Source organism: Prionailurus bengalensis, chromosome A1, assembly GCF_016509475.1.
Source record: "Prionailurus bengalensis isolate Pbe53 chromosome A1, Fcat_Pben_1.1_paternal_pri, whole genome shotgun sequence".
Classification (NCBI taxonomy): domain Eukaryota; kingdom Metazoa; phylum Chordata; class Mammalia; order Carnivora; family Felidae; genus Prionailurus; species Prionailurus bengalensis.
Window position 1 is genome coordinate 15,080,079 of NC_057343.1, and position 24,652 is coordinate 15,104,730.

At 39.5% G+C, this 24,652-nt stretch overlaps 1 protein-coding gene across 2 annotated transcripts in view; it reads right to left on the reverse strand.

Annotated features, from left to right (window-relative positions):
* LOC122481385 (spermatogenesis- and oogenesis-specific basic helix-loop-helix-containing protein 2-like) overlaps positions 1–17,482 on the reverse strand; it is a 53,972-nt gene extending 36,490 nt beyond the window's left edge. Inside the window, exons 1-2 of one of the 2 annotated variants that reach the window (XM_043576912.1) lie at positions 17,007–17,478; positions 3,590–3,804 (exon numbers count right to left, since the gene is read on the reverse strand). In XM_043576912.1, coding sequence (XP_043432847.1) covers positions 3,590–3,804; positions 17,007–17,210 — 419 coding nt within the window. In that variant the 5' untranslated portion in view covers positions 17,211–17,478. Of the gene's footprint in view, positions 1–3,589; positions 3,805–17,006 lie in introns of both variants that reach the window. The other variant, XM_043576906.1, reaches the window with a different exon arrangement.
* Between the last annotated feature and the right edge of the window lie 7,170 nt (positions 17,483–24,652).

A 24,652-nucleotide genomic window follows, 5' to 3' on the forward strand; every position in this document is an offset into this window, starting at 1 on the left:
CTGTGTCTCCCTCTCTCTCTGCCTCTCCCCTGCTCGCACTCTCTCTCTCTCTCTCTCAAAAATGAATAAACATTAAAAAGTGTTTTTTAAATACGTTTTATCAACAGGTAGTATTTGAGTTAAACCAGCTCAATAAAAATGTATTTATAAAATGAAACCCAACTGGGGAGTACTATTAAGAATGTTAACCTGTAATTGAGATGTGCCATAATTCTTGAGAATGTCAGTCTGTGAAGTACCAATATTTTTTATGAATGATTAAAATTGATCCCTGATTAGCTTCAAGCTGAAAATATCATTCTTCTGTAAGAATAAATTTAAGAATCTTATTAAACAGGCTGCTTACATTTTATTCTAAAATAAGCCTAACACTATAGCTAATAGGCTACATGCTTCACTCTTATTTTTAATAGAAATCCATATGCCTTATAGATAAATAGATTTGTGATCACGGGCTCTAATACTGCAAATAAAGGTGGACACTTCTACTCTATATTAAGCTCCTCATTAACTGGTAAAACACATAAAGTACCCGGAGAGAAAAAAGTAAGATGAATAGTCGTATATCTTGCCAAACCCATCCAGATTTTGAGGTATTACAACAACAAGGATCTAAGGGGGGAAAATCTAAAATACAGCAGAAGAAAAGCTAAACAAGACATTTTATTTTGGTTTAGTCATTAAATGTCAGCCCAAACTCAAAATATACAGTGTTTTAGGAAAGATAAAGGCTTAAATGCCTTACAAATGGGATAGTATGTTTATAGGACTCATTACTCTAAGAAAAACCACAGGTTCAAAAATATAAACATGCTCCACAAGGGTTTAAATAATTCATAAGTAATAAACTCATAACAGATCTTAGGGCAAGAAAGGGAATTCCAGAGACATTCCTAGCCTCTGAGGTCAGTATCATGAAAGGCAAAGATTTCACAAAGAAAACTGCCCATTTTTAGGGAGGAACACAAAAGCTAGAACTGTCTGCCCTGAATGGCATTTCCTCTATTCATTCACACAATCACTCACTCATACCCACAGCAAGGTACTGAATACTTGCTATTAGTCAAAATCTATACTAGATATTGGGAATAGCGGAACAAGAGACAAGAAAAACAAATCCAGGTGTTTTCAAATGATCCTTTTTTTCTTTTCAAACAAATGTTTCTATAGCAAAATAGTAGAACCATATGGTAAATATACTATTTTGGCATGTCTATATATTTAATGCCTTCTTTTTTCCCTGCTGAGAAATCTTTAGCTGTGTTACTTAGAGCAAAGAAACCAGCAATAGGGAGAATCCACACGGTGAATACGTTCTCTCCTCCAATCTTCTACCTTTTAATAATTACAACCGGACATAAAACTTGTTCTTAAATAGAACTTTATTCTCATCCTGCTCAAAATGTAGCTTCAATACTGAGCAAATATGAAGCCTTTACCACAGAGGGACCTGGCTAGGTTCCCACTCTTGGAATGGGGAGAGAGATCAGCCACACTGATTGGTCCAGTGCTCTTGTAAAATGACATGTATTTTTAGTTTATACAAAGTTTGGCATATATTGAATCTCAGGTGTAAAAGAAGGGGCTTCAACACACAAGCCAAGTAATTATAGACTTTTATAAGGAACATGAAGAGAAAAGACTTCTCCTCAGAGTTTTGTAAAAACAAGCCATATGGTCTTAGGTAAACCACTTCACCCTTAGTTGTTTGTAAAGTAGGGATGAAGAAACCTGTTCCACCTCCCCATAACACTGTTGTAAAAATGCTGAAATACTGTAATAAATGCAATATTATGATGAGGTCCCAGCCAGGGGAATTCTATTCATAGGAGTCATTTTTTAAAGGTATATAATAAAATAGGTTTATCTTCAGAAGACGGACAGTTCACAACATGTCTTGGAAATGAAATCCACTTTGAGGTAGCCTGCCTGGTTTGTCTAGAGTTTGTACTCCCAGGAGAAAGCCAAAACAAATGCAGTAGATAATCTAAGAAACCCCAAGAGCTGTATCCGTCTCTCCACCTCTCTCTTTAACAAGGAACTCATTACTTTGGCCTCTTCCCATTCCAACTTTTCTTGTCCCCTAACAGAATACACTTGCTCCTTTTTATTCAGGGATAATATTGACTCTGAACATTCTCCTTTAGTCTTGAAAGGCCTGTCCAGCAATTATTACAAGTCCTTGTATATTCCAATATTATCTACAATTACACTTTCTCTATCAAATCTTCTCGTAGAAGGGAAACGAAATTTTGACCTAACCTTGTTTAAAAACATCCAGAATGGCTCAAAATCCTATGTAGTCAGGCAAGGAAGCACCTAACTCTCCCACCACCAGACTCCAGATCTCTAAAGTAGAGTGGGTCAAACAGAACCAGAACATCTATGGAGCTACAAGATGAAACAAAAATATTGGAGGTGATATTGATCTGGACTCTACGGATCCAAAGAGTTTTGAGGCTTTTCCACATTAGGACATCTCTTGAAGGAGACACTTTGAGTCCATCGCTAACATAACACAGAGCTAAGAGTGCTCACCTTAGTATCTGCCATAAAAATTAATGAACTCCGAAAAGATGTGTCCTTTTTTTTTAATTTTTTTACATTTATTTATTTTTGAGAACCAGAGTGAGACAAAGCGTGAGTGGGGGAGGGGCAGAGAGAGAAGGAGACACAGAATCTGAAGCAGGCTCCAGGCTCTGAGCAAGCGGTCAGCACAGAGCCTGATGCGGGGCTCAAACCCACAAACTGTGAGATCATGACCTGAGCCGAAGTTGGATGCTCAACCGACTGAGCCACCCAGGCACCCCGGATGTGTCATTTTAAATGACATAGTTATTCAAAAGGAGTACCTATGGGATTAAGGTAAATACTATGTACCAAATAAATTTCTATGACCAATTAATTCTCACATTCACCCACATCACTTTTTTTGCTGTTGTTTTATCTTTTTTTAATGTTTATTTATTTTTGAGAGAAAGAGGGACAGAGTGCAAGTCAGGGAGGAGTAGGGAGAGGAGACACAGAATCGGAAGCAGGCTCCAGGCTCTGAGCTGTCAGCACAGAGCCTGACATGGGGCTCAAAAGACGGGAGTCGAAGGTGGACACTTAACTGACTGAGCCACCTACGCTCCCCCACATCAATTACTTTTTAAATTAAAATGATAATTCTTATAATAGTATGCCAAACTGGCAATAAAAACAATACTATGTATACCTATTCTTCCCATGAAAGTATCTCTCATCTTAAAAATTAAAGCATAAACAGTACCATCTTTAAAGGTTTTTTTTTTTTTTTTTTATAGAAATGGGTTTCTAAGGGCACTTGGGTGGCACAGTTGGTTAAGCATCTGACTCCTATCTTGGCTCAGGTCATGATCTCACAGTTCATGAGTTCAAGCCCCATATCCGGCTCTGTGCTGATGGTGCAGAACCTGATGGTGCAGAACCGGCTTGGGATTTTCTCTCTCCTTCTGTCTTCCCGTTCCCCACTTGTGCACACACTCTCTCTCTCTCTCTCCCTCTCAAAAAAAAAAAAAAAAAAACACTTAAAAAAAATTTTAAAAATATAAACGTTTTTGAAGTTCACCTCATTAATTTGGCAGCTTCCAGCTCGTCAGCAGTTGGTAAAGAAGTCATCTTCAAGAAAACCATGTCAAATGGGCAATTCTCCAGAAGTGCTGCTGCCCCCTCCACATCTCTGATGGTTATGGAGACTTTTGCAATATGTGAAAAGGATTTCTGTGCAATATCAGCCAGGTACTGAACAGTGACATCTCCAACTAATAAGAGGTCTATTTTTGCCTGAAAGAGAAGGAAAAAAAGCAGAAGTACCACATAATTCATATCTGAGCACAGAGAAGATGCCATGTATGAGAGGATAAAATAAAGGTGACAAATAATAACATGACTGACTATACAAACAGACTGAATGGTCAACGATAAGCACCTCAGGGACAGGAACTAGTAGTTTCTTGTCCTCAGTACTTAGGGTAGTGAATAGATCTGATGGTCATGCTATTTTTTTTTTTAAGGTTTTTAAATGTTTATTTATTTTTGAGAGAGAGAAAGAGAGCGAGGAAGGGGCAGAGAGAGGGAGACACAGAATCTGAAGCAGCTCCAGGCTCTGAACTGTCAGCACAGAGCCCGAAGCAGGGCTCAAACCCATGAACCATGAGATCATGACCTGAGCCAAAGTCCGATGCTTAACCAACTGAGCCATTTAGGTGCCCCGAAGGTCAGGCCATTTTTAAAAGTTCTGCCTACAAATAACTATTCTACTGTGATTTTCCTCCCAGTTTCTTTTTCATTCTAGGAACAATAGACAGGATTCTTAAGGCCCAGTTTCCCAATCACTCATCCTGCTGGAAAGTGTTTACTAATGAGAAAAAAACTGGTGATTCTCCTAAAGCACTTGTTTTAATGAAACACACATTCCAGAGAACAAAGTAAGATTTAAATTCCTAAATTCCAAGAGATACTCACAGTCTTTTCTGTAAATGGAATATACATGCCATTCAAACTTCATTATTTTAGAGCCAAAAAGCATCTTTCTTTCCTTTGGGGGTTATTTTCAAGCACATTCAATCAAGAAAAATATAATTTCCATCTTCACCTTTTATTTTCCTATGTTTTATTCTCTACAGCTATTGAACATAATCCACTAAAACTGTCAAAGAAGGGCGATGCTTAAATTAGTGGAAACAGTCAGCAGACACTTGGAAACGGCAGGCCACAGGTCCGCATGAGAAAACAGATTTGGGAGCTGACCAGAATTGAAGCCAAAAGAAGTGGGTGAAGGAGTTGGAAATACCTAGGAAGAGAAAGGCAGCTTAGGGCGCCTGGGTGTCTCAGTCAGTTAAGCATCCGACCTTGGCTCAGGTCATGATCTCACCATTCATGAGTTCAATCCCCACGTCGGGCTCTGCACAGACAGCGCGGAGCCTGGAACTTGCTTCAGATTCTGTGTCTTCCTCGCCCTCTCTGCCCTTCCCTAGCTCACGCTCTGTCTCTCTGAGGGTTAAATGTTTAACATTTAACATAATAAATGTTATAATAAATAAATAGATAAATAAATAAATAAATAAATAAATAAATAAAATAAAGAGAGAGAGAGAGAGAGAGAGAGAGATTGAGAGACAGAGAGAGACAGAGAGAGAAAGGCAGCTTGCCAAAGATACAACCCTTCAGAGCAGGATGCTCGTGAAGGTGGCCCACCATGGAGTATCCCCTCTCCTTCACCCGGTTTCCCAGGGGCTGCTGAAGGGAACTTAAGAGGTGCAAGAAGCTAGCCAGGTTTAAAGTAAGTAAAACTTTGGCCCTTCTTATTTCTGCCTTCTAATTTTCTTCCTTCTGTTAAAAAAAGAAAAGAAAAAAGTGACTCTTCTTTTATCCCTCTCTCATATCCTAATTTAATCTCCTCCTCAGAAGCAACCACTGTCAATGATTTTGTCTATATCCTTCCAGATGAATTCTTTTTTTTCTTTTTATTTTTTCCCTGTTTTTTTTTAAATTTTATTTTTTATTTATTTATTTTTTTTAATTTTTTTTTCAACGTTTATTTATTTTTGGGACAGAGAGAGACAGAGCATGAACGGGGGAGGGGCAGAGAGACAGGGAGACACAGAGTCGGAAACAGGCTCCAGGCTCTGAGCCATCAGCCCAGAGCCCGACGCGGGGCTCGAACTCATGGACTGCGAGATCGTGACCTGGCTGAAGTCGGACGCTTAACCGACTGTGCCACCCAGGCGCCCCTAAATTTTATTATTTTTTAAAAGTTACATCCAAATTAGTTAGCATATAGTGCAACAATGATTTCAGGAGTAGATTCCTTAGTGCCCCTTACCCATTTAGCCCATCCCCCCTCCCACAACCCCTCTAGTAACCCTCAGTTTGTTCTCCATATTTATGAGTCTCTTCTGTTTTGTCCCCCTCCCTGTTTTTATATTATTTTTGTTTCCCTTCCCTCATGTTCATCTGTTTTGTCTCTCAAAGTCCTCATGAGTGAAGTCATATGATTTTTGTCTTTCTCTGACTAATTTCACTTAGCATAATACCCTCCAGTTCCATCCATGTAGTTGCAAATGGCAAGATTTCATTCTTTTTGATTGCCGAGTAATACTCCATGGTATATATATATACCACATCTTCTTTATCCATTCATCCATCGATGGACATTTGGGCTCTTTCCATACTTTGCCTACTGTTGATAGTGCTGCTATAAATATAGGGTTCATGTGTCCCTTCACAACAGCACACCTGTATCCCCTGGATAAATGCCTAGTAGTGCAATTGCTGGGTCGTAGGGTAGTTCTATTTTTAGTTTTTTTGAGAAGCCTCCATACTGTTTTCCAGAGTGGCTGCACCAGCTTGCATTCCCAACCTTCCAGATGAATTCTATGTTAATCATATAACACGTATATACCTTTTTTTCATAAAGGAGGTATTTTTAAAAGTGAGTTTCTTTTCTCACTGTAGTTCAACAATTCCTCAGAAATTCCAGTTCACTGGGGACATTTTCACTTCCCAGGCTGTTAAAGATTTATTCTCTTAAATACACGTTTTCTATCATTTGTTGGGATCTGGAGTAGAAGGAGAACGTGTACTCATCTGTCATCTTGATCCAATCTTCCTCATTTATGAGGATAGTAACTTATCAAACCATTAATTGTTATAATGCTGTAATGAACACCTTTGTGTACATATGTATTTTTAGTCTCATTAAATTCAAAGTAAACCGTGGACAACTTATGACGGATCTAATATGAATAACGGACAGGACTGAATCAAAGAAATAAACAAGATTACTGTTTAAAAGAATGAAAAAGAAAAGTGTGGCATGTACAAAGAATGGAATATTATTCAGCCTTAAAAAGGAACTGAATTCTGATACATGCTACAACGTGAGTGAACCTTGAAAACATTATGCTAAGTGAGAAAAGGCAGACAAAAAAGCAGAAATGTTGAATTATTTCATTTGTATGATGTCCCTAAAATAGGTAAATTCAAAGAGACAGAATATAGAATAATGGTTACCACGGGCTGGGGGCAGGGGAAAATGAAGAGTTAGTGTTTAACGAAATACACCATTGTTTTGAATGATTTTTTAGAAGTTCTGAAAATGGGTAGTGGTAAAAAGTATGTTATGTATATTATACCCCAATTTTAATAAAAAGGAATGAGGCACTAATACATTCCACAATATGGGTGAAGCCTGAAAACTTTATGCTAAGTAAAAGGAGGCTATAAGAAAAGACCATGATTCTATTCACATGAAATGTCCAGAGTAGACAAATCCATAGAGACAAGTACTTTAGTGCTTACCGGGGGGGATACGGAGGTTGGAGTGACTGCTAATGGGTACAGAGTTTCTTTTTGGGATGAAGAAGATGTACCAACACTTACTGTGGTGATGTTGGTCCAATTCTGTGAATAGCAAGCCTGGAAGTGTATACTTTAAACGGGTGAATTGCATGATTATGAATCATGTCTCAATAAAAGTTTATTTTTAAAGGAAAATAAATGGAGGAATAAATACATCTTTGTACAAGTAAGTCTAAGTCCTAGTGCCAAAACTATAAGATTAAAAGGTAATTTTTTGCTTTTGTTTCTCAACTTAGATGCTGCCAAATTGTTCTTCCCAAAAGACAGAAAAATCCCCAAGAGTGTACAGGAGTACCATTTCCCCAATCCTTAATAAGACTATTTATTAATTTTCTTCATTTTTGCCAATATTATGAGGAAAAAAAACCCCCAATCTTCCTTTTTGTTTGCGTTTTTCTGATTAACTGTGAAGTTGGATATCTTTTCATTATTGTGGCAATTTCCACTTCTATTTATTGCATATTCTATTTATTATGCTTATCTATTTATTATCTTTTTCTAGGTTCCTATTTGTTGTTTATCTTCTTATTGCTCCATAGTTTATATATTCTGGATATGTTAACTACTTTTTTCTATTTGTCATGGCTTTTAACTTTGATTACAAGGTCTGTCACAAATAAATGTTTAATATTTAGTAACAGCCACCTACTGTTTCCTTTATGGGCTTGGTGAATTTCATCTTGCTTTCAAAGCCATCTCTATTTACATTATTAAAATATGTTTTCATAGTGTGTTCTAATACTTCTATGGTGGTTTTTTTTTTTTTTGCATTTTGCTTTTTATCTCATATGGAATTTATTTGGTGATGTATCTAATTTCATCTCTTTCTTTTTTTTTTTTTTTTTTTTTTTTAAATTTTTTTTTGAACGGGCGAGGGGCAGAGAGAGGGAGACACAGAATCGGAAACAGGCTCCAGGCTCCGAGCCATCAGCCCAGAGCCTGACGCGGGGCTCGAACTCACGGACCGCGAGATCGTGACCTGGCTGAAGTCGGACGCTTAACCAACTGCGCCACCCAGGCGCCCCAAATTTCATCTCTTTCAAATGCAGGGCTAATTACCCAAGTAGCCTTACTGAATAGAGTAACCTTCTCCCAGTATTTTCAAATGCCACCTTTATATATATGCATGTACAATTTTCTGGGCTTCATTCTGCCCCACTGATCTATTTGCCTATTCCTAATTAATATGACACTAATTACTAGCTTTTTATATCTTTTATATTTGATACAGCTTATCATTCCCTCCTTGCTATCCTTCAATTTGGTTCTTAGATATTTCCCACAATTTCTCCTCCAATAGAATTTTAGCATCAGGTTGTCAAGTTCCATAAAGAAGCCTGTTAAAATGTTGATTGTGGCTGCATTTATTTTACAGATTAATTAGGGAATATCATTCCAGTATTAAATCTCCCTATTTAGGAAGTAGGACTTAGAGAACTCAGGTCTTTTTTAAATGTAACCTTCATACAGATTCTGCACATGTCCTCATGTTTATTGCTAGATATTTGAAAGTTGAGGAGTCATTGTAAAGGGGATAGCTTTTCTCACTGTATTTTCTGATTGATTATAGCCAACACAGACAGTGCTACTGACTTCTGTATGAAGAATCTGCTTCAAGAACCTTATGGTACTCTCTCTTTAGTTTCAATATACTTTAGTTGATTCTTCTGAATTTTCTAGGAATATAAATAATCACTCAGTCTTCAAAAATGACATTTTTGTCTCCACACCCAGAATTTATGCTTTTTATTCACTGATCTTAAAGCACTGGCTAGAAATCCAAAACAATGGTGAATACAAGGAGTAACACTGGGTATTCTTACTTTGTTCCTGAGTTTAGTGGGAATATTTGAAATGTTTCTACCACTAAATATGATGCAGGTTTCTGGTCACTACCCTCTACCAAGTTAAAGAAGTTTCTTTCTACTTGGAGGATAAGAATTTTAAATCAGAAATGGGTGCTGAAATTTATCAAATATTTTAATATCAACATGATCATATTTTTTCTCCTTTATTCTGTTAGGTAGTGAATTACATTAACAGATTTCCTAATGACAAGCCATCATCGCCTTGCTGGGATAAACCTATACATAATGTGTAATAGACTAAATTCATTCGTATTATTTTAAATTTTTCCATCTATATTCATGAGCAAAATAGGATACAATTTTGTTTCATTATATTGTCTTATCTGGGTTGGGTATCATCAGGATTATGCCAGCTTTGAAGAGTAAAACAGAAAGCTTCAATATTATTTTATGGTCTTGAATATTTTATAAAACCGAATTATCTGCTTCTTGAAATTTAGGTAAACATGTCTGCAGAATCTGGGCCTGAGGCCATTTAGAGAGATGGGTTTTAGAGTATCTTTTACAGTTCCTTAATGACTACCAGTAAATTTAAATTTTCTCCCTTAAGTGAATTTTGTTCATATATTTTTTTAATTCTATTTTATCTATCTTTTCAAATATATTAATTTTTAAATGTATATAATGCTTACTATTTGTGTTGAGTTATTCTTGCTAACTGGAAATTAATATATAATTAAATCTTTTCTATCTTCTTTTTTATGGTAATGCTTTATTAGAGACTATAGAACTGCGTGGTCCAAATGATAGCCACATGTGGCAATTTATTTACACTTATGTTAACTAAAATTAAAGTTTGAAACTCACTTCAGTTACACTAGCCTCATTTCAAGTGCTCCATATCCATGTATGACAAATGGCTGCCATATCAGACATAGAACATTGTCATCACTGCAGAAAGTGCTTTTGGATGGCACAGTCCTCCAAGTGGCATTCTACTGTACCCCACAGATTTTCATGTATATTACGTTTGTGTTCATTCATTGCTAGTATGTAATTTCACTTTATACTTCCATTTTAACCTAGGAGTTGCATTAAACATCTATATAAAAATGTTTTTAATTTTCAAGATTATGATATTTTTGGTTTTGGTTCTTACTTTTTTTGTCTATTGACAAAATTTCTTCTTTCAGTGCATTGTCAACAGTGAATGTATCCTGCATGACTACTTCTTAGAATTTATTTTTTGTGGAGTAATACATAGTCATTTTTTGTTAATGTTCCATGGATACTTGAAAATAATGTGTATTTTCTGCTGGGCACAGAACTTGTTAATTATTTTCTTTCTTACTTTAGGTCTACTTGAAGTTTCAGTTTATGGCATGTATCAACATCTCTCCTTTCTAATTATGGTTTGTGAATTTATCAATTTCTCCAACTATAGACTCTAATTTGGGGTTAGATATATAAAGATTCATGATAATTATATTCACATAAAACATAATATTTAATATATATTAAATAACACATTATATAGCATATTTTAAATACTATATCAAGAATATCATATATTGATAATTATGTCCATTATATGGACAGAAAACTATATATATGAAATATTCTTTGTCCTGTTTAATGTTTTTTACTTGAAATTTTTTTCTGGTATACAGTAGTTTTTCATATCTCTTTATTTTGAGCTTTTCTATATATCATTTTGATTATGTGTGAATTTTGTAAATAGAATATATCTGAATTTTTAGGTTTCTTTTCACGATATGTGACTTTAGTTTTAATATAGGAATTTAATTAATTTCATTAATGGCATTAACTAATGTACATTAATATCAAGTAATAACATTAATTGTGAAACATTTATAACTTAACCTGAAGTGGTCTTATTCTCTCCATTTGTTATTTCACATTTCCTATCCATAGTAATTTTGTTTCTTTTGCCTTATGCCTTCTGTTAGGCTGATGGAATTTTCCTTTTTCCCCTCCTGCTGTTCCTACAATACTTTGGGAGTTAAGGCCCTTATTTCTATTACTCAATAGTGGCATTTGGGCCCACAATTCAATGCCAGTTTTACCTGGTAAATACTTCTTTTTTGTTTTTTTTTTTTTACGTTTATTTATTTTTGAGACAGGGAGAGACAGCATGAACGGGGGAGGGTCAGAGAGAGAGGGAGACACAGAATCTGAAACAGGCTCCAGGCTGTCAGCACAGAGCCTGACGCGGGGCTCGAACTCACGGACCGCGAGATTGTGACCTGAGCCGAAGTCGGACGTTTAACCGACTGAGCCACCCAGACACCCCTACCTGGTAAATACTTCCAAGGTCAAAATCCCCTGCCTCTGAGCCTTGAAGCTATTGGTCCATTTTCTTCTGGCATCCAGTTGTTAACAAAAATAAGCTGCTTTGCTTTCCTTTCAGTGCTTTTCTCATTATGCTGTGGGTTCTGATAGTTTGTGAGGATGCGTCTGGGTATCGATCTTATTCATCCTACCTGGCACTCAGTGGATCTTTGGCTTTGGAAGTTTCCTTCTGTTTCTCTATTTCCTCCTGTCTTCATCGCTCCTAGATGCAGGACATCCACAATTGATCCTTCATGGCTCAGCTTCTCTCAGAGACAGTCCCTTAACTTTATTTTTCATATCACCAGCTGTCTTAAGTCCTTCCAAAGATTGTTATCATTTCAGTTCGTTTAATGTGAATTGCTCCCTTCTAAGATTTTTCATTTTTGGTAATTCTTCATATCCTGGTATTTTTAGGATGTGATATCCTCACGGAGAATACAAATTAGAATTTTAAGTTTGTTATATCCCCTTACTAACTTGTCTCTGGAACAGTTGTGTCCAGTGGCTGCATTTGTGTCTAGTTCTGTTAATGTCTGGAGATCCTTGGTTATTTGAACATAAATATGAACCAAGGACTAAGTCAATGTGTATAAGTAATCTCAGCGGCTGCCTCCTTTGAAGGGACAACTGACTGGGGTTCGGTGTAAGTGGGCAGGACAGTGGAAGCAAGGCTGGAGAGCAGAGAGGCTGGGACCAGCTAATTGTCAAAATAATAATAATGGCAGGCATTACTCTGAAGGCCAAGCAACAATAGTTTATTTCCCTCCTGGGCAGAGCTGCCTCCTTATCAGTTATAAAGATCTGGAAATGACCAACACCAGGAACCCGGGGGCCATATGTCGTCCATTCTCTTTAGGATGAAGTAGGTGTGAACTGGGAGAGTCAAGGGGTAAAGAAATGCCAAGGGGCCCACGTGGCCCAGGTGCTCTGCATACAGCTAATTTATCACCAGGTGAGCACCCTCTGGTCAACTTTCATCTGTTTCTTCTAACATTCAGCCAGAGCTACCGTTAGTATTGTTTTTGCCTTTGCCCTTCTTTTTTAGGTCTTTTAAACTGTGGTTTTTCTACTTTTCTTTTTTTTTTTTTAATTTTTTTTTCAACGTTTATTTATTTTTGGGACAGAGAGAGACAGAGCATGAACGGGCGAGGGGCAGAGAGAGAGGGAGACACAGAATCGGAAACAGGCTCCAGGCTCTGAGCCATCAGCCCAGAGCCTGACTCGGGGCTCAAACTCACGGGCCGAGAGATTGCGACCTGGCTGAAGTCGGACGTTTAACCAACTGCGCCACCCAGGCGCCCCTTTCTACTTTTCTTTTAGTGGCAATTTCATTCCATCTGCTTTCTAAGTTTCAAGTTTTCCTGTGGAATTTTTTTCTTAATGGTCAGAGACAAGCTGCTTTGTTCAAACCAAGATCCCAAGAAGGACTATGCATTACATTTGGTTAGGTTACTCTTGGACCTCTAATTTGGAATACCTGCTCCCTGCTCCCCCTGCCACACACACACCTTCCCCCCTCCCCCCCCCCCCACCATGATTTTTTCTTGCTGAAGGTAGCACATGTTTAAGTATCTCCTGCTCTGGGTCAGGGTCAGACCAGGAAGTTGACATGTGCACTCCATTCCTCATCAGGAGTCAATCTGATTTACCTGCCCCACCCTGTTTCAAACAGGATAAGAATTCAAACTCCTTAGCACAGCCTTTCAATAGCTTAATATCAACCCATGTCACCAGCCTTATTTCTTTCCACTGCCCCCAAATGCCCTATGATCTAAGAAGACAGCAAAACACTTTCAAATGAGCTTTGAAATTTGGAATTTCTACAGTAGAAAATATCACGACCCTTTAGTGCGTTTCCTTTTCATTTTATAAACATCTCGCATTTCCAATAGCGCTTTAGGAGCAACGTGGGACTCAAAAAAACCACTGTGATGCTTTTGTGTGCGGATTGTTTGTGAAGCTCCATGGTAGCGCAGGATTACTTCCATCAATATATTCCCTTGTGAACAAAATGCCAAGAATTGAAATGCTCATTAACAAGTGGTCATAAAAGGATTATAGTTTTGTTTTTTAATTCACCTGGTTAACTAAACCTATGAACGTCCAAAACTAATCATTTAATTAACCTTCCAAACTGAGATACTTTTGAGAATGAAAGGGGGAGCTAATAATAATTACACTAAAATAACACATATAAAACAAAGTGTCCTGGGCTATGAATAACTTGTAAAGCTTTCTACCAAGATTTATTTTCTCTTTCCTTTAAAACACCCAACACTTTGCATCTGCTTAAGTTTGACTGATATCTATTTATTCTCTCCACAGATGTTTTTTGAGCCCTTACTACAAGGCAGATGCTGTACTGGGAACACAAAGTGGACGGAGAACGTCCTGCCTTCATGGGGCTGACATTCTAGTAATCCTTTTTTTCTGCTACTAAGAATAGCTTTCATTCTTTGGAGCACAGGAAGAATGTGTCTCAGTTCCACCAAAGCTACTACTGATTCTCTTTAAACAGCTGGATGCAGTGTGGGAAGAGGGCAAAGGCTTTTCCATGCACATAGACCAGGGTCTGTTGCCTAGGTCAGCCACTTACTAGTGGTTTTGAGTAAGATGCTAGTGATCCTCATCTGGGAGTTGAAAATACTTAAATCCTGACTGTTACAGGAAGAAATGTTGGTATGATGCCCTGTAGGTGGTATTGCCATGTTTTCTCAATAATATCAAACCTGAGCAGAGACAATATCAAATCAATATGATGGGGAAGGAAGTAGAAGGGGAAAAGAAAATGTGTCTGAAGACAGCCCTAAATCAAATGGGTCTTTGCATTACTTTAGCCATAGAGAAGGGGAAACAGGGCCCACAGTAAATAAAAGGTAAGCCTTGAATAACAAAAACCAGCTGCTAACTTAAACCCTTTCCTACTAGCTCTGATGCTTCTGACTGCAATATTCCCTGCTGAGGCTCAGTGTCCAACTCCCCCAGAATCTCTCAGCTAGTATTATGGAGAAGTCAAGAGTAAGCTCTGAAGGGCAGGACACAGGTACTGGAGAGAAATCTGAGAGGAAGTAGGAAAAATCCAGAAAGGGATGAGAAGGTGCAGTACCAGTAAAAGGCTGTTTTGCACAGGAGTCTATAGTTCTGTGCCATGGTGCAAGGCATTTCACAGAGTAACAGCAGCTCTGGAGGGGTGCCTGGGTGGCTCAGTAGGTTCAGCATCTGACTTTGGCTCAGGCCATGATCTCATGGTGCGTGAGTTAGAGCCTCCCATCAGGCTCTGCACTGACAGAATCCCAGTGTCTGGGATTCTCTCTCCTTCTCACCCTGCCCCTCCTACCCTCCCCCACTCTCTCTCTCTCTCTCTCTCTCTCTCTCTCTCTCTCTCTCAAAATAAATAAACTTAAAAAAATAAGCAGCTGTAGAAAGAAGGGACTTGCTCTCCTGCCAAAGGCTTCCTCCTCTGCCCTACAAAATCAATGCCATAGCACACGTGGAATGTTAATAATCAGACAAATTAGAACACTGCCCTAGTCCACTATCCCAAGGTAACTCGAATTAACTGAATAGCTTCTAATCAACTTAAATCTGAATATTCATTAAGTTAAAAATAACTTGTTGGCAGTATAATATGAACACAGGTGATGAGAAAAATCCACTGATAGGAATAATAAAAGGGAAATGAACAAAACTTTCTAGTATATTCTGCTTTGGGAAACTGCCTTTTCTAATACATCCAAGATTTTCACCTGAGTATCACAACTTCAACGGATGCTTGACTTCGGGTGGTGGGATTTTTTTTTTCTATTTGAATTGATTACTACACCTTTTATTTAAAACAAAAAGGAATACATATTCATTGGGAAAGATAGGAAAAAAAAAATTTTAAAGCCTAACGAGGAAATAAAAAGCATTGTAATTTCACCACTTGGGGATAAATACTACTAACACCTTGGTGTAGATCTCTGAAGTGTGGGCAGTTTTTAGATTTCGACATCATCATCACCACTGGTCTTTATTCACTCAGTTTGATTTCTAAATCACAGTACCACTCGGGGCAGCACTCGAGTCTCTACAATGTTGAAAACACTGGATTTCCATTTGCAATGTGCGGCAGGCTAAACCCTTAATTAGTAACAGCAGGTGCTGAAGTGCTTAAAGCAAATCACTCCTACATTTTAGTGAGTTGTTATTTATGTCACTCTTATCGCCAGGAGCAGTGCTGACAATCAGCAGCAGCTGCATGGGCCAACGCTCTCACAGGGCAATTGTTGGCCTCGAGTTTCCCCAAGAGTCAAGGGATTTAAACAGCTCTATCTGGAGAAACTGATCAAGCTGCTCTTCAAATGCAAACAAAAGATTCAGTTGGGGCTTCAGACTTTCTTAAGGGTAGGAAGCCAAGATTGTTCATGCACTACTAGATAATCAGATATTTCACTCAGAGTTCCATTTTGTGTAGCTTTGCCTAATCCCGCACCTTAAAATACTATTTTTCCTTTGAGTTTAAAGAGCTGCCTCCATTCTGAATTAAGAAAACCTATTAAACCGGTCCACTTCAAAGTGGTAATTTCAGAAAGCTTGTGCTTAAAGCAGAGGAGATTTAAGTATGCAGAACATTCTAAGGGCTAAAAAACTTCAGGCAGCCCAAGAGGCTTGCCTCTCCTATTTCTCTACCAAGATACGTCAAATAAGAAAGCCAACACCAGCTTGCCTTGCTCTCTGGGGTGGGTGAGGTTTTATGCCTTCCTTCTAGAAAGCTTATCATCACCTTTCATTTTCTATCTACAACAGTCACGGAAATGATCCTGTGCTTCTTTCTGCTAAGGGGAAGATAAATCAGGTGCCTTCAAAAGAGGCCAGCGGGCTTTTTGAGTCCCCTGGAGGTGGGAGGACGTGTGAACAGCACAGATGCCTTTTCCCGCCAACGGCTTTGGTTTCCAGGCACAACTGCCTGTTTGGGTGGAAGCCTGAGGAAGGACGTGCGAGGACTTTCTGGACCCCGTGCCCGTAAGCAAACTGAAAAAAGCCTGCCAAGCTGTGCGGAGACAAGAATGCTCAAAATAAATTTCCCCATGTTAAATAAACGTCCCCGTATTCAAAGTAAAACCAAAGTTGTCGTCATTCACATTCTGTGCAGACACCTACTAGGTTTCGCTCCCGGCTAACCCTCCGAGTGCTCGGCTAGAAAAGCGGAGTTTGGCCGGTGCGAGGGCCACAGAGGCAGGCCTGTGGGAAACAGCTCAGTTGGGCCTCCCGCCCTGGGCGACTCCGTCCGGGCGGGACCCCCCCACCCCCGCCCTCGGACGCCGGCTCGCGCCCCTGGAAGTGGCCCTCCCGGCGCCGCGCTCGTCCGGCGTCCCCTGAATGAGAGATGCCTGTGCGGGCCTAGGGGGCCACCCGGCCCAGGGCCCGCGCGCGGTGATCAACGCAGCTGCCGCCCCTTCCTCCTCCTCTGCCTCTTACCTGGCCAGAGATTCGGCCGCGCTCCGGGCGGGTAATTGAGGCCGCCATGGCCTGTTGCCCACGTGCCGGGTCCTGGGGCAGCCTCACCGCAGGAGGAGCTCGGCCGAGCCGCCGCGTCCCGGACGCCGGCTCGGGCCACGCTGATGGGTCTCGCGGCCCGCAGCTGTGGGCGCGCACGCCCCAGGCCCGCCTTAAAGTGGCCATGACGCCCGGGGCCGGGCACCTGGGGGTGCTGCAGCCTGCTCCAAGGGGCCCCGCGGGACCTGGGCTGGGGGAGGGGCTCCCGGGGGCTGCCGGGAGGGGCTGTCCAGGGTGCCCTAGGGGCCCTTGGTGGCACGCTGCCCACCCACAGTCCCGGCCCCGGTCCCCGTCCCACGCTCAGGGAGGTCACGGCCCCAGGCCTTCGTAGAACTGCCAGGAGAAGGCGGAAGCACTGCCTCGCCTCAGGCTGCTCTAAAAATCTTTAGGGTATCTTTTGGATCAGCAAACGGTTTTTTGGTTTTTTTTCCCTAGACAAACATGTAGAAGCTAGAGAAGGCGAGTGCTGTTATGGCGTTTTCGTTCCAAAGAAATTAAATATTTTAGAAGTATTTCATTTTGTCCGGTGACTCAGCATTGTCCCCATTTTCTCAACTGAGAAACTTGGACAATTAGAAAGTCTTCTGGTAGCTGCTGTGTAACTCACTTCATTCAGCCTTGGCTGGACGTTTTATTTAGATCTGTTGAGTGCCAGGAGCTGTAGGGGATCCTTTCTCTTATGGTCTTTACTATTGTTCCTGATTTTTCCATTGCTAGAAGTTGGGGTTGGGGGCGGGGCGCCGGGACGGGCAGGAGAGTGAGGGAGAAGATGGTATCTGGTAATTGTCACTTTGGATTTCCCTAGATTCTTGATCTCACTTAACATATAATACAAACGTGCTGTACTTGAATTATCAGTGCCTGCTTTCTTGGGCAAGCTTTGATTTCCTGAGCAGGTCCTGCAGTGTTCTGAAGCCCTAATTTTGACCATGAGAGCGTTTCAAAAATATTGCTGTGATGCTCTGATTTTGATGGGAAGAAAAGGCGCAGATAAGTTTCTGATGAAATCATTCTGCAACGTTTTGGGAAGTAAATGTTCACATTTTAATAGTTATGATTTTGGCTCTTTATCGCTTTTCCAGTTAATCAGGAACTGAGTGTCTGGATAAACATCTCTGAGGCACTTTGCTAACCAATATTGGACAAAGGTGAAGCCAAGCCCAAGCCCTGGGTGGGTGTGAACTGAGACAGCTTTGAGCATTTCCCCTCTCTGTGGTAATCAGGGCACTGCTCCAGGGGTCTAGATAAGCAAATCTGATTCTAATACTAACAAAGACATTGTTGGAACTGACACAGACTCATTGTTTTTAAATTTGAGGGGACAATGCCCCTAAGTTTATGTGAGAGGAAGAAATCAACCCTCCAATTATGTGTTGGAGGAAGCAATAAAAAATAATAAATTTCTCCAGGATCCGTAATATAAGATCATCACAAGTTCCCTAAGAATTAATTTGAGATATTTTAATAGTTTCAAATCTAAAAGAAAGACAAAGACAAGCTTACTTTATAAGTGAGCAGGCATCTACTTGAAAACAACTGAAGGTGATTTTGACCCCCAAGGGACATTTGCCAATGTCTGGAGACATTTTTTTGGTCATCACAAGTGGCTTCTAATGGGCAGGAGTCAGGGATGCTTGCTGCTAAACATTCTGCAATGCCCAAGGACAGCCTCCTATAACAGAATTATCTGGCCCAAAATGTTCTGAGTGCTGAGGTTGAGAAACTACTCTAAACCTTCTAAGTTATAACATAGAATGCAAACCATGTAATTTTTTGTCACCTTTAACATTCTTGAATCATACTCCTATTACTGGGCAGAAAAATGGGCAGATGGATGCTCTCTGTGATTCCCCAAAATAACAATATGCTACTTATACTCTTGATGGAAAACTGAATATGATGAATTATAAAATAGGACAAGAATAATTTTACACAGAGGAATATATTTTAAAACTTGCACTCAAAATTAAGTTGCTTCTTTAAAAATGATGTTCTGGGGCGCCTAAGTGGCTCAATTAGTTAAGGGACAAACTCTTAATTTCAGCTTAGGTCATGATCTCACAGTTCATGGGGGCTCTTTGCTGACAGGGTGGAATTCTCTCTTTCCCTCTCTCTCTGCCCCTCCCCAGCACTCCTTCTCTCTCTCTCAAAATAAATACATAAATAAAAAAATAGTATCCTGGTCATTTAAGATTATTAGCATTCATAGTATGCACTTTACATTATTTTCCCTTCCAATTGTGTATTTTTCACAATATGATACAACCTTGAATAGGTTTATAAGTACTACAGTATACATGGTCTGTTCAAATGAGCTCTTGTAAAGAACCTATGCTTGAAATGTTAGGAATTTTTCCATCCAGCTATTTTACAGAAACTAATATAGAAAGCTCTCTCCAGTATTGTTATTACTTGGCTTGTTCTCAGAAACACAGAAATTTAGAACTCGACAAGACCCTAGAGATGACCTAATTGCCTTCCCTTTCAAAGATGGTAAGGCCCAAACAATGTTCTCATAAGTAGAACTGTAACCATAGAAGTTGGAAGCCAGAGAATTAACTAATTGCAATAATTTTCACTGATAATTTTTACATTTAGCAGTGCACTGAACTTGTTACAGAACCAGGCTGGAACGCTGGCGGAAAAACCAAGCAGCACTTGGAGACCTTGGTGGATCAGATTTACTTCACACCGGTGGGCTCAGAGGAGACCATTTCTCCAAAGATCTGAGCTCCGAATGAAGGCGGGAAAGGTAATTTATAGTTGTCAGCTTCCTATCTGTGGCAAGTTTTTGTGTGTGTGGCAAACAGGGCAAGAAGAACCCGGAAGAGGGGTCTCTAAGCTAGAGACCAGATCTTGTTTTAGTCCCCTTGGACATTTTATGGTGTAAAACTTTATTCATTTCCCCCCCAAACTCACTTTTTAAATCTGTTAAAAAAACATTTTAAACACCGTGCTTACATTATCCTTGGAATATTAAATCCAGGAGTCCACCCTAACTTGACTAACCACTGAGTTCTATATAGGATTACAAGCAAGGATATTTTCATAATGTTAACTGAGGAAGGTGATTTTTGCTTCCACTTATGCCATCTTCCCCCTCCTCCTTGCAGGTCCATTATAGAATAGCCAGAATAATCTTTTAAAATATAAATTGAAATATTAACTCTTCTCAAAATCATTCCTTCAGAAAAAAGTCCAAATTCTTTTCTATGTCCAGCAAGACTTTATGACTCTCCCCCTCCAACCTTATCTTATCTCTTACCATTCTTATGACCTTTCAAGACCTCTAGTCACACTGCCTTCTTCTGAGAATACCAGATAAGTGCAAAGCACTCTGCCTTTGTTCTTCCTTCTGTTTGTAATGTTCTTACCTGTCTTCCGCCCAGATTGCTCCATTTCATTTAAATTTTTGTTATTATGTCACCTCCTCAAACATTCCCTGTCAGAATGTAACCTCTTACTTTATTTTTCATAGCACTTTTCTATATTAGAAAGCATATGTGTTTGTTTTTCCTTATCTTTCTTCCCTAAGACAGAGGATCTGTCTGTACTATCCACTTCCATCACATTGGTCTGGCTCATAGCAGGCACTTATTTGAAGCATGAATTAAAGTTACTTTAGAAGTTGACTGGTATATGTGGACTTGGAATCAGGTCTTTCTGGCTATGATCTGTCCTCTATTTCATAATGCCACTCATTTTGTAGTGGAAACAAAAAGACAAGGTTTGGAAGAAAGGAAAAAATACCATGTGCATCAAAATGATAAGCTTGGTATCTCAAAGTTGGAACTAGTATAAATTGTGTTGGTTGTGGCCCAGGAAAAACGAAAGATGACTTTTAATCCCATCCTTTCCATATTTAAAAATGTGCAAAGACACCTATGTTTACCTAATTAAATTCCCATTCCTCAGTGTGGCATTTGGGCCCATGTTACCTCACCAATATGGCTTTCTAGATTCAGCTTTTAATCAAGTTGACTAGATTTGTTTCTATTCCCTGACAGTGTCCTTGGATTTCCCCCAACAGTGTGCAGTGTAGGAACTCCACAATAAGACTGAGTAACCACATTCTCTGGAACTGCAGGGTCAATGGGATCAATCACTTGAAGGCTTAAGACATCCTGAACTACTTCTAAAGGACAGTATTGGCCAGCAAACATCTGTGAGCACAGGTCATTGACTTGGGAACTCCCCTGGGTATTTCCCCTGATCCTTCCCAGCTGCTAATTCATCTATGCCTTGTTCTTTGATTCTGACCTCAGCCTAAAAACTTTACTTGCCCTGTGATCCCTGTGTCAAAGAGGGTAGGACCTCTCCTGCTCACGTGCCTCCTTCTTGCCTCTGGCTCAGTTCTCCTAACCAGCAGGTTCAGTTCTGACAACCACATTCCCTGGGCATTCTTTGTCCTGGCTTTCTCTCCCACACTACCGTCTGACTCACGTTCTCCTTTTGTGGGTAATCTGGGGACACAGGAAAATTCTCAAAGAATTCCTAATTCCATTTTATACCTCTGTTCAACAAGTAGAACTCTGTTTCAGTAGAATGTTAAGGCAGAGGTTGTTTTACTAGACTTCATATCCTGGTATCTAGTATATAGAAAGTGATCAATAAATACATGTTTTCCCCCAATGAAGTAGGAACTATTGCTAGTAGGCAGTGATAAAGGTCAGAAAATAGCAACTTCTAGTGATGTCCTGCAATCAATTGCACTAAGATGTGACAATTTTCTCATCATCCAATATACCAATATATTTTCAAAACTAGGAGTTAGTTCTACCAAATTAAAATGATGTATATTTGCCTTATTAACCATAAGTCTTTGCAAGGTAATGTGGAGCTGTACCAAAGTGACACTATAATTCTGGATGAGGGGGCTCTGTCACACTGATTTCAGAGCGAGGCCAGCCACACTGGTTAATTTGGAGGGCATCCTCCCAGTGCAACAAAACAGCAGAACCATTAGAAGCAGCCTGGGGTTATTGATTAGGCCTCTACTACCTGAGCCTATCACACAGTTACAAAATAACTATTTTTTCTTTGGTCACAATGACTACCAAGTCAAAGTCATGAGGAATTTCTACACAAACAATCCAGACAGTCTTAAAGGAGAGAAGTTTCTTACATGTAAAGGTGGAGGACAAGGTGAAGGAAAAAAGAATGTAGTTCATACTTTCCTTGAAAATACTTAGATGTATAGTAATGATTTAAAAGTCAGCTAGTGTAATTTTTTTTATTTCATACACATCCAAGTGTAGATATATTATGGATATACAATATAAAGTATATGAATGTGTATATACCTATGACCCCACCTAACACATACTGCCAATAATTTTGAAATCTTTTTTATGTGCCTCTCCCATTTCCATTCTCTTTTCTCTCTCCCAAGATATGAAGACTACTTACTTATTGATTTTTTTAACTACTAAAACCTAAATGGATTGTGCCCTGAGAAAGAAATAAACCTTTGTGTTAAGCCTCTGAAGTTTGGAATTGTTTCTTGTAGTCATAATTCAGAATAACTTGAATTTAGGTGCTGCATTAACAAAATAGTAAAATAAAACAAGTCTTGTGGCATTAACTTAGCAGATCTGCAGGGGAGGCAGGGAAACAAGCATGAAAGAGAAGGCCTGGACATCCCTGTTACATCCCAGAGGTCCAAGTGGTTACCAAACCTGTAAAGTCAAGGAAAAGATGTTCAAAAAAATCTACTACTACCAATTTGTGATGGATGTTACTGACTGCCTTTGACAGGACAGAAGAAAAGATTAGCTTGGGATATTATTAGCCAGTTTGCACGGAGAAATGAAAAGGAATAGAAAGAATCTGAGGGAGAATCTAGAAATCTGGGGCATTAGAGGGTTGGAAAGGCCAATACCTTTAGACCCCAAAAAGCAAGAGATAAGACTGAGAAGCATTTTGACCACCAGGAGCCACTAAGACAGCCTTATGGCAAAGATCAGATTATGAGTATTAGATTTACACCCTAACCTATTATTTCAAATAGCTGCAAGGTAGCTGCCGCCAGGTACAGAGAGAAATAGGCCAAAGAAACAAATTATGCTCTGAAATTTATCATTATTATACATGGAATTGACTACTACTTGGATGGAGTTATATTATCCAAGAAACCATAAACTTTGACCAAAAGCCTTTAACTATTTGAACTGTGAAGTTATGTCAGGGCACCCAGGCTGGTTTGTTCAAAAAATGCACACTAGAAGCTGTGCATCCCCAAAGGCAAGCCTAACCTACAACACCCACTTCAACTATGGGCAAGAAGACTGAAAAGAAAGAAACTCCCATGGAGTAGTGCCAGAGGTCACCGAGAAAAATGGGTAAGAATATTCCTTCCTGGAAGCAAAATCAGAGCCTGATCAAGGAACATCCTCCATTTGCAGAGAAGAGGGCTTTCACCATGTCTACCTAATGGGATTCCATGAGTGCTATGGACCAGTGATGCTGTGCATTCTTCCTTTTCTAAGTAAAAGTGATTAAGGGTATCCTACCCCTCTCACGCATTAGTTGGTGCATTCCAACAATGTTTGGGTACAGCCTGTGTTTGGCTATCATTCTGTACAGCATTTGCACGAGGCTTAAAAGAACAGTATCCTAGAAAGTCATTGCTGGAAAAGCAAGAGATTCTGTTTAGAAAAAAAAAAAAATCTAGTTATGTTCAGCAAACTGGAAAATATGCTGAGTTGGAACCAATTTAAAAATCTCAACTGACATTCTAGAATTTGACTCAATGATGCAGGCAGGCCAGGGGCCATCACTATCAAGAATCGTTGAATTTATCTCTATGTAGTCTTGAAGAAAGATATCATTAATCTACTGAAAAGAAAAAAAAAATCCAAATACCTGTAAGCCTTACTAAAAACATTGTTTGGTACTATATTAGTGAGCATCAGTTAACTGCTTCAGCAAGTAAAACACAAATCTCAGTGACAACACATGTGCACATATACATACTCACAAGAGGATTTACTTTTCACATACACCACGATCAAATGAGGGTCACAAGGTGAAATCAATGGATTTGCTATGCGCAATAATTCAGGCACCTATGTTTCTTCCATCTGTGGCTCTACCGTCCTCTGGAGCCGTGGCATTTACTTCTAGACCCTCAACATCCACTCATCACACAAAATTTTCAAAGAGCACAACCAAGAATGATCACCTGGGAGGTATTCATGGGCCAGTCACAGAAATGACATATACAGCTTAGATTATATTGTCCTGAAGTCAGTCACAGGGCCACACCTAGCTACACATAGTGTTTCGCAACTGTATCTCTAAACACAGTAGCACACACATCACTCATTACTAAATAGTGTTTTTCACACATATATCATTTAAAAAAAAAAAAGTAGCGTATATACCAGGCACTGGTAAACAATGTGTTTCACACATGGAAAATGTGGCCTAATTCTGTCCCATTAGAAAAAAGGCAACAGTCTGGTAAGCACATAGCAGTCTTCACCATAATCCATCAATTTGATCACCAAATATCCTTTTGTTCCTTTCTTCCCAGGATATACTTACCTTCCCACCAAGAAACACAA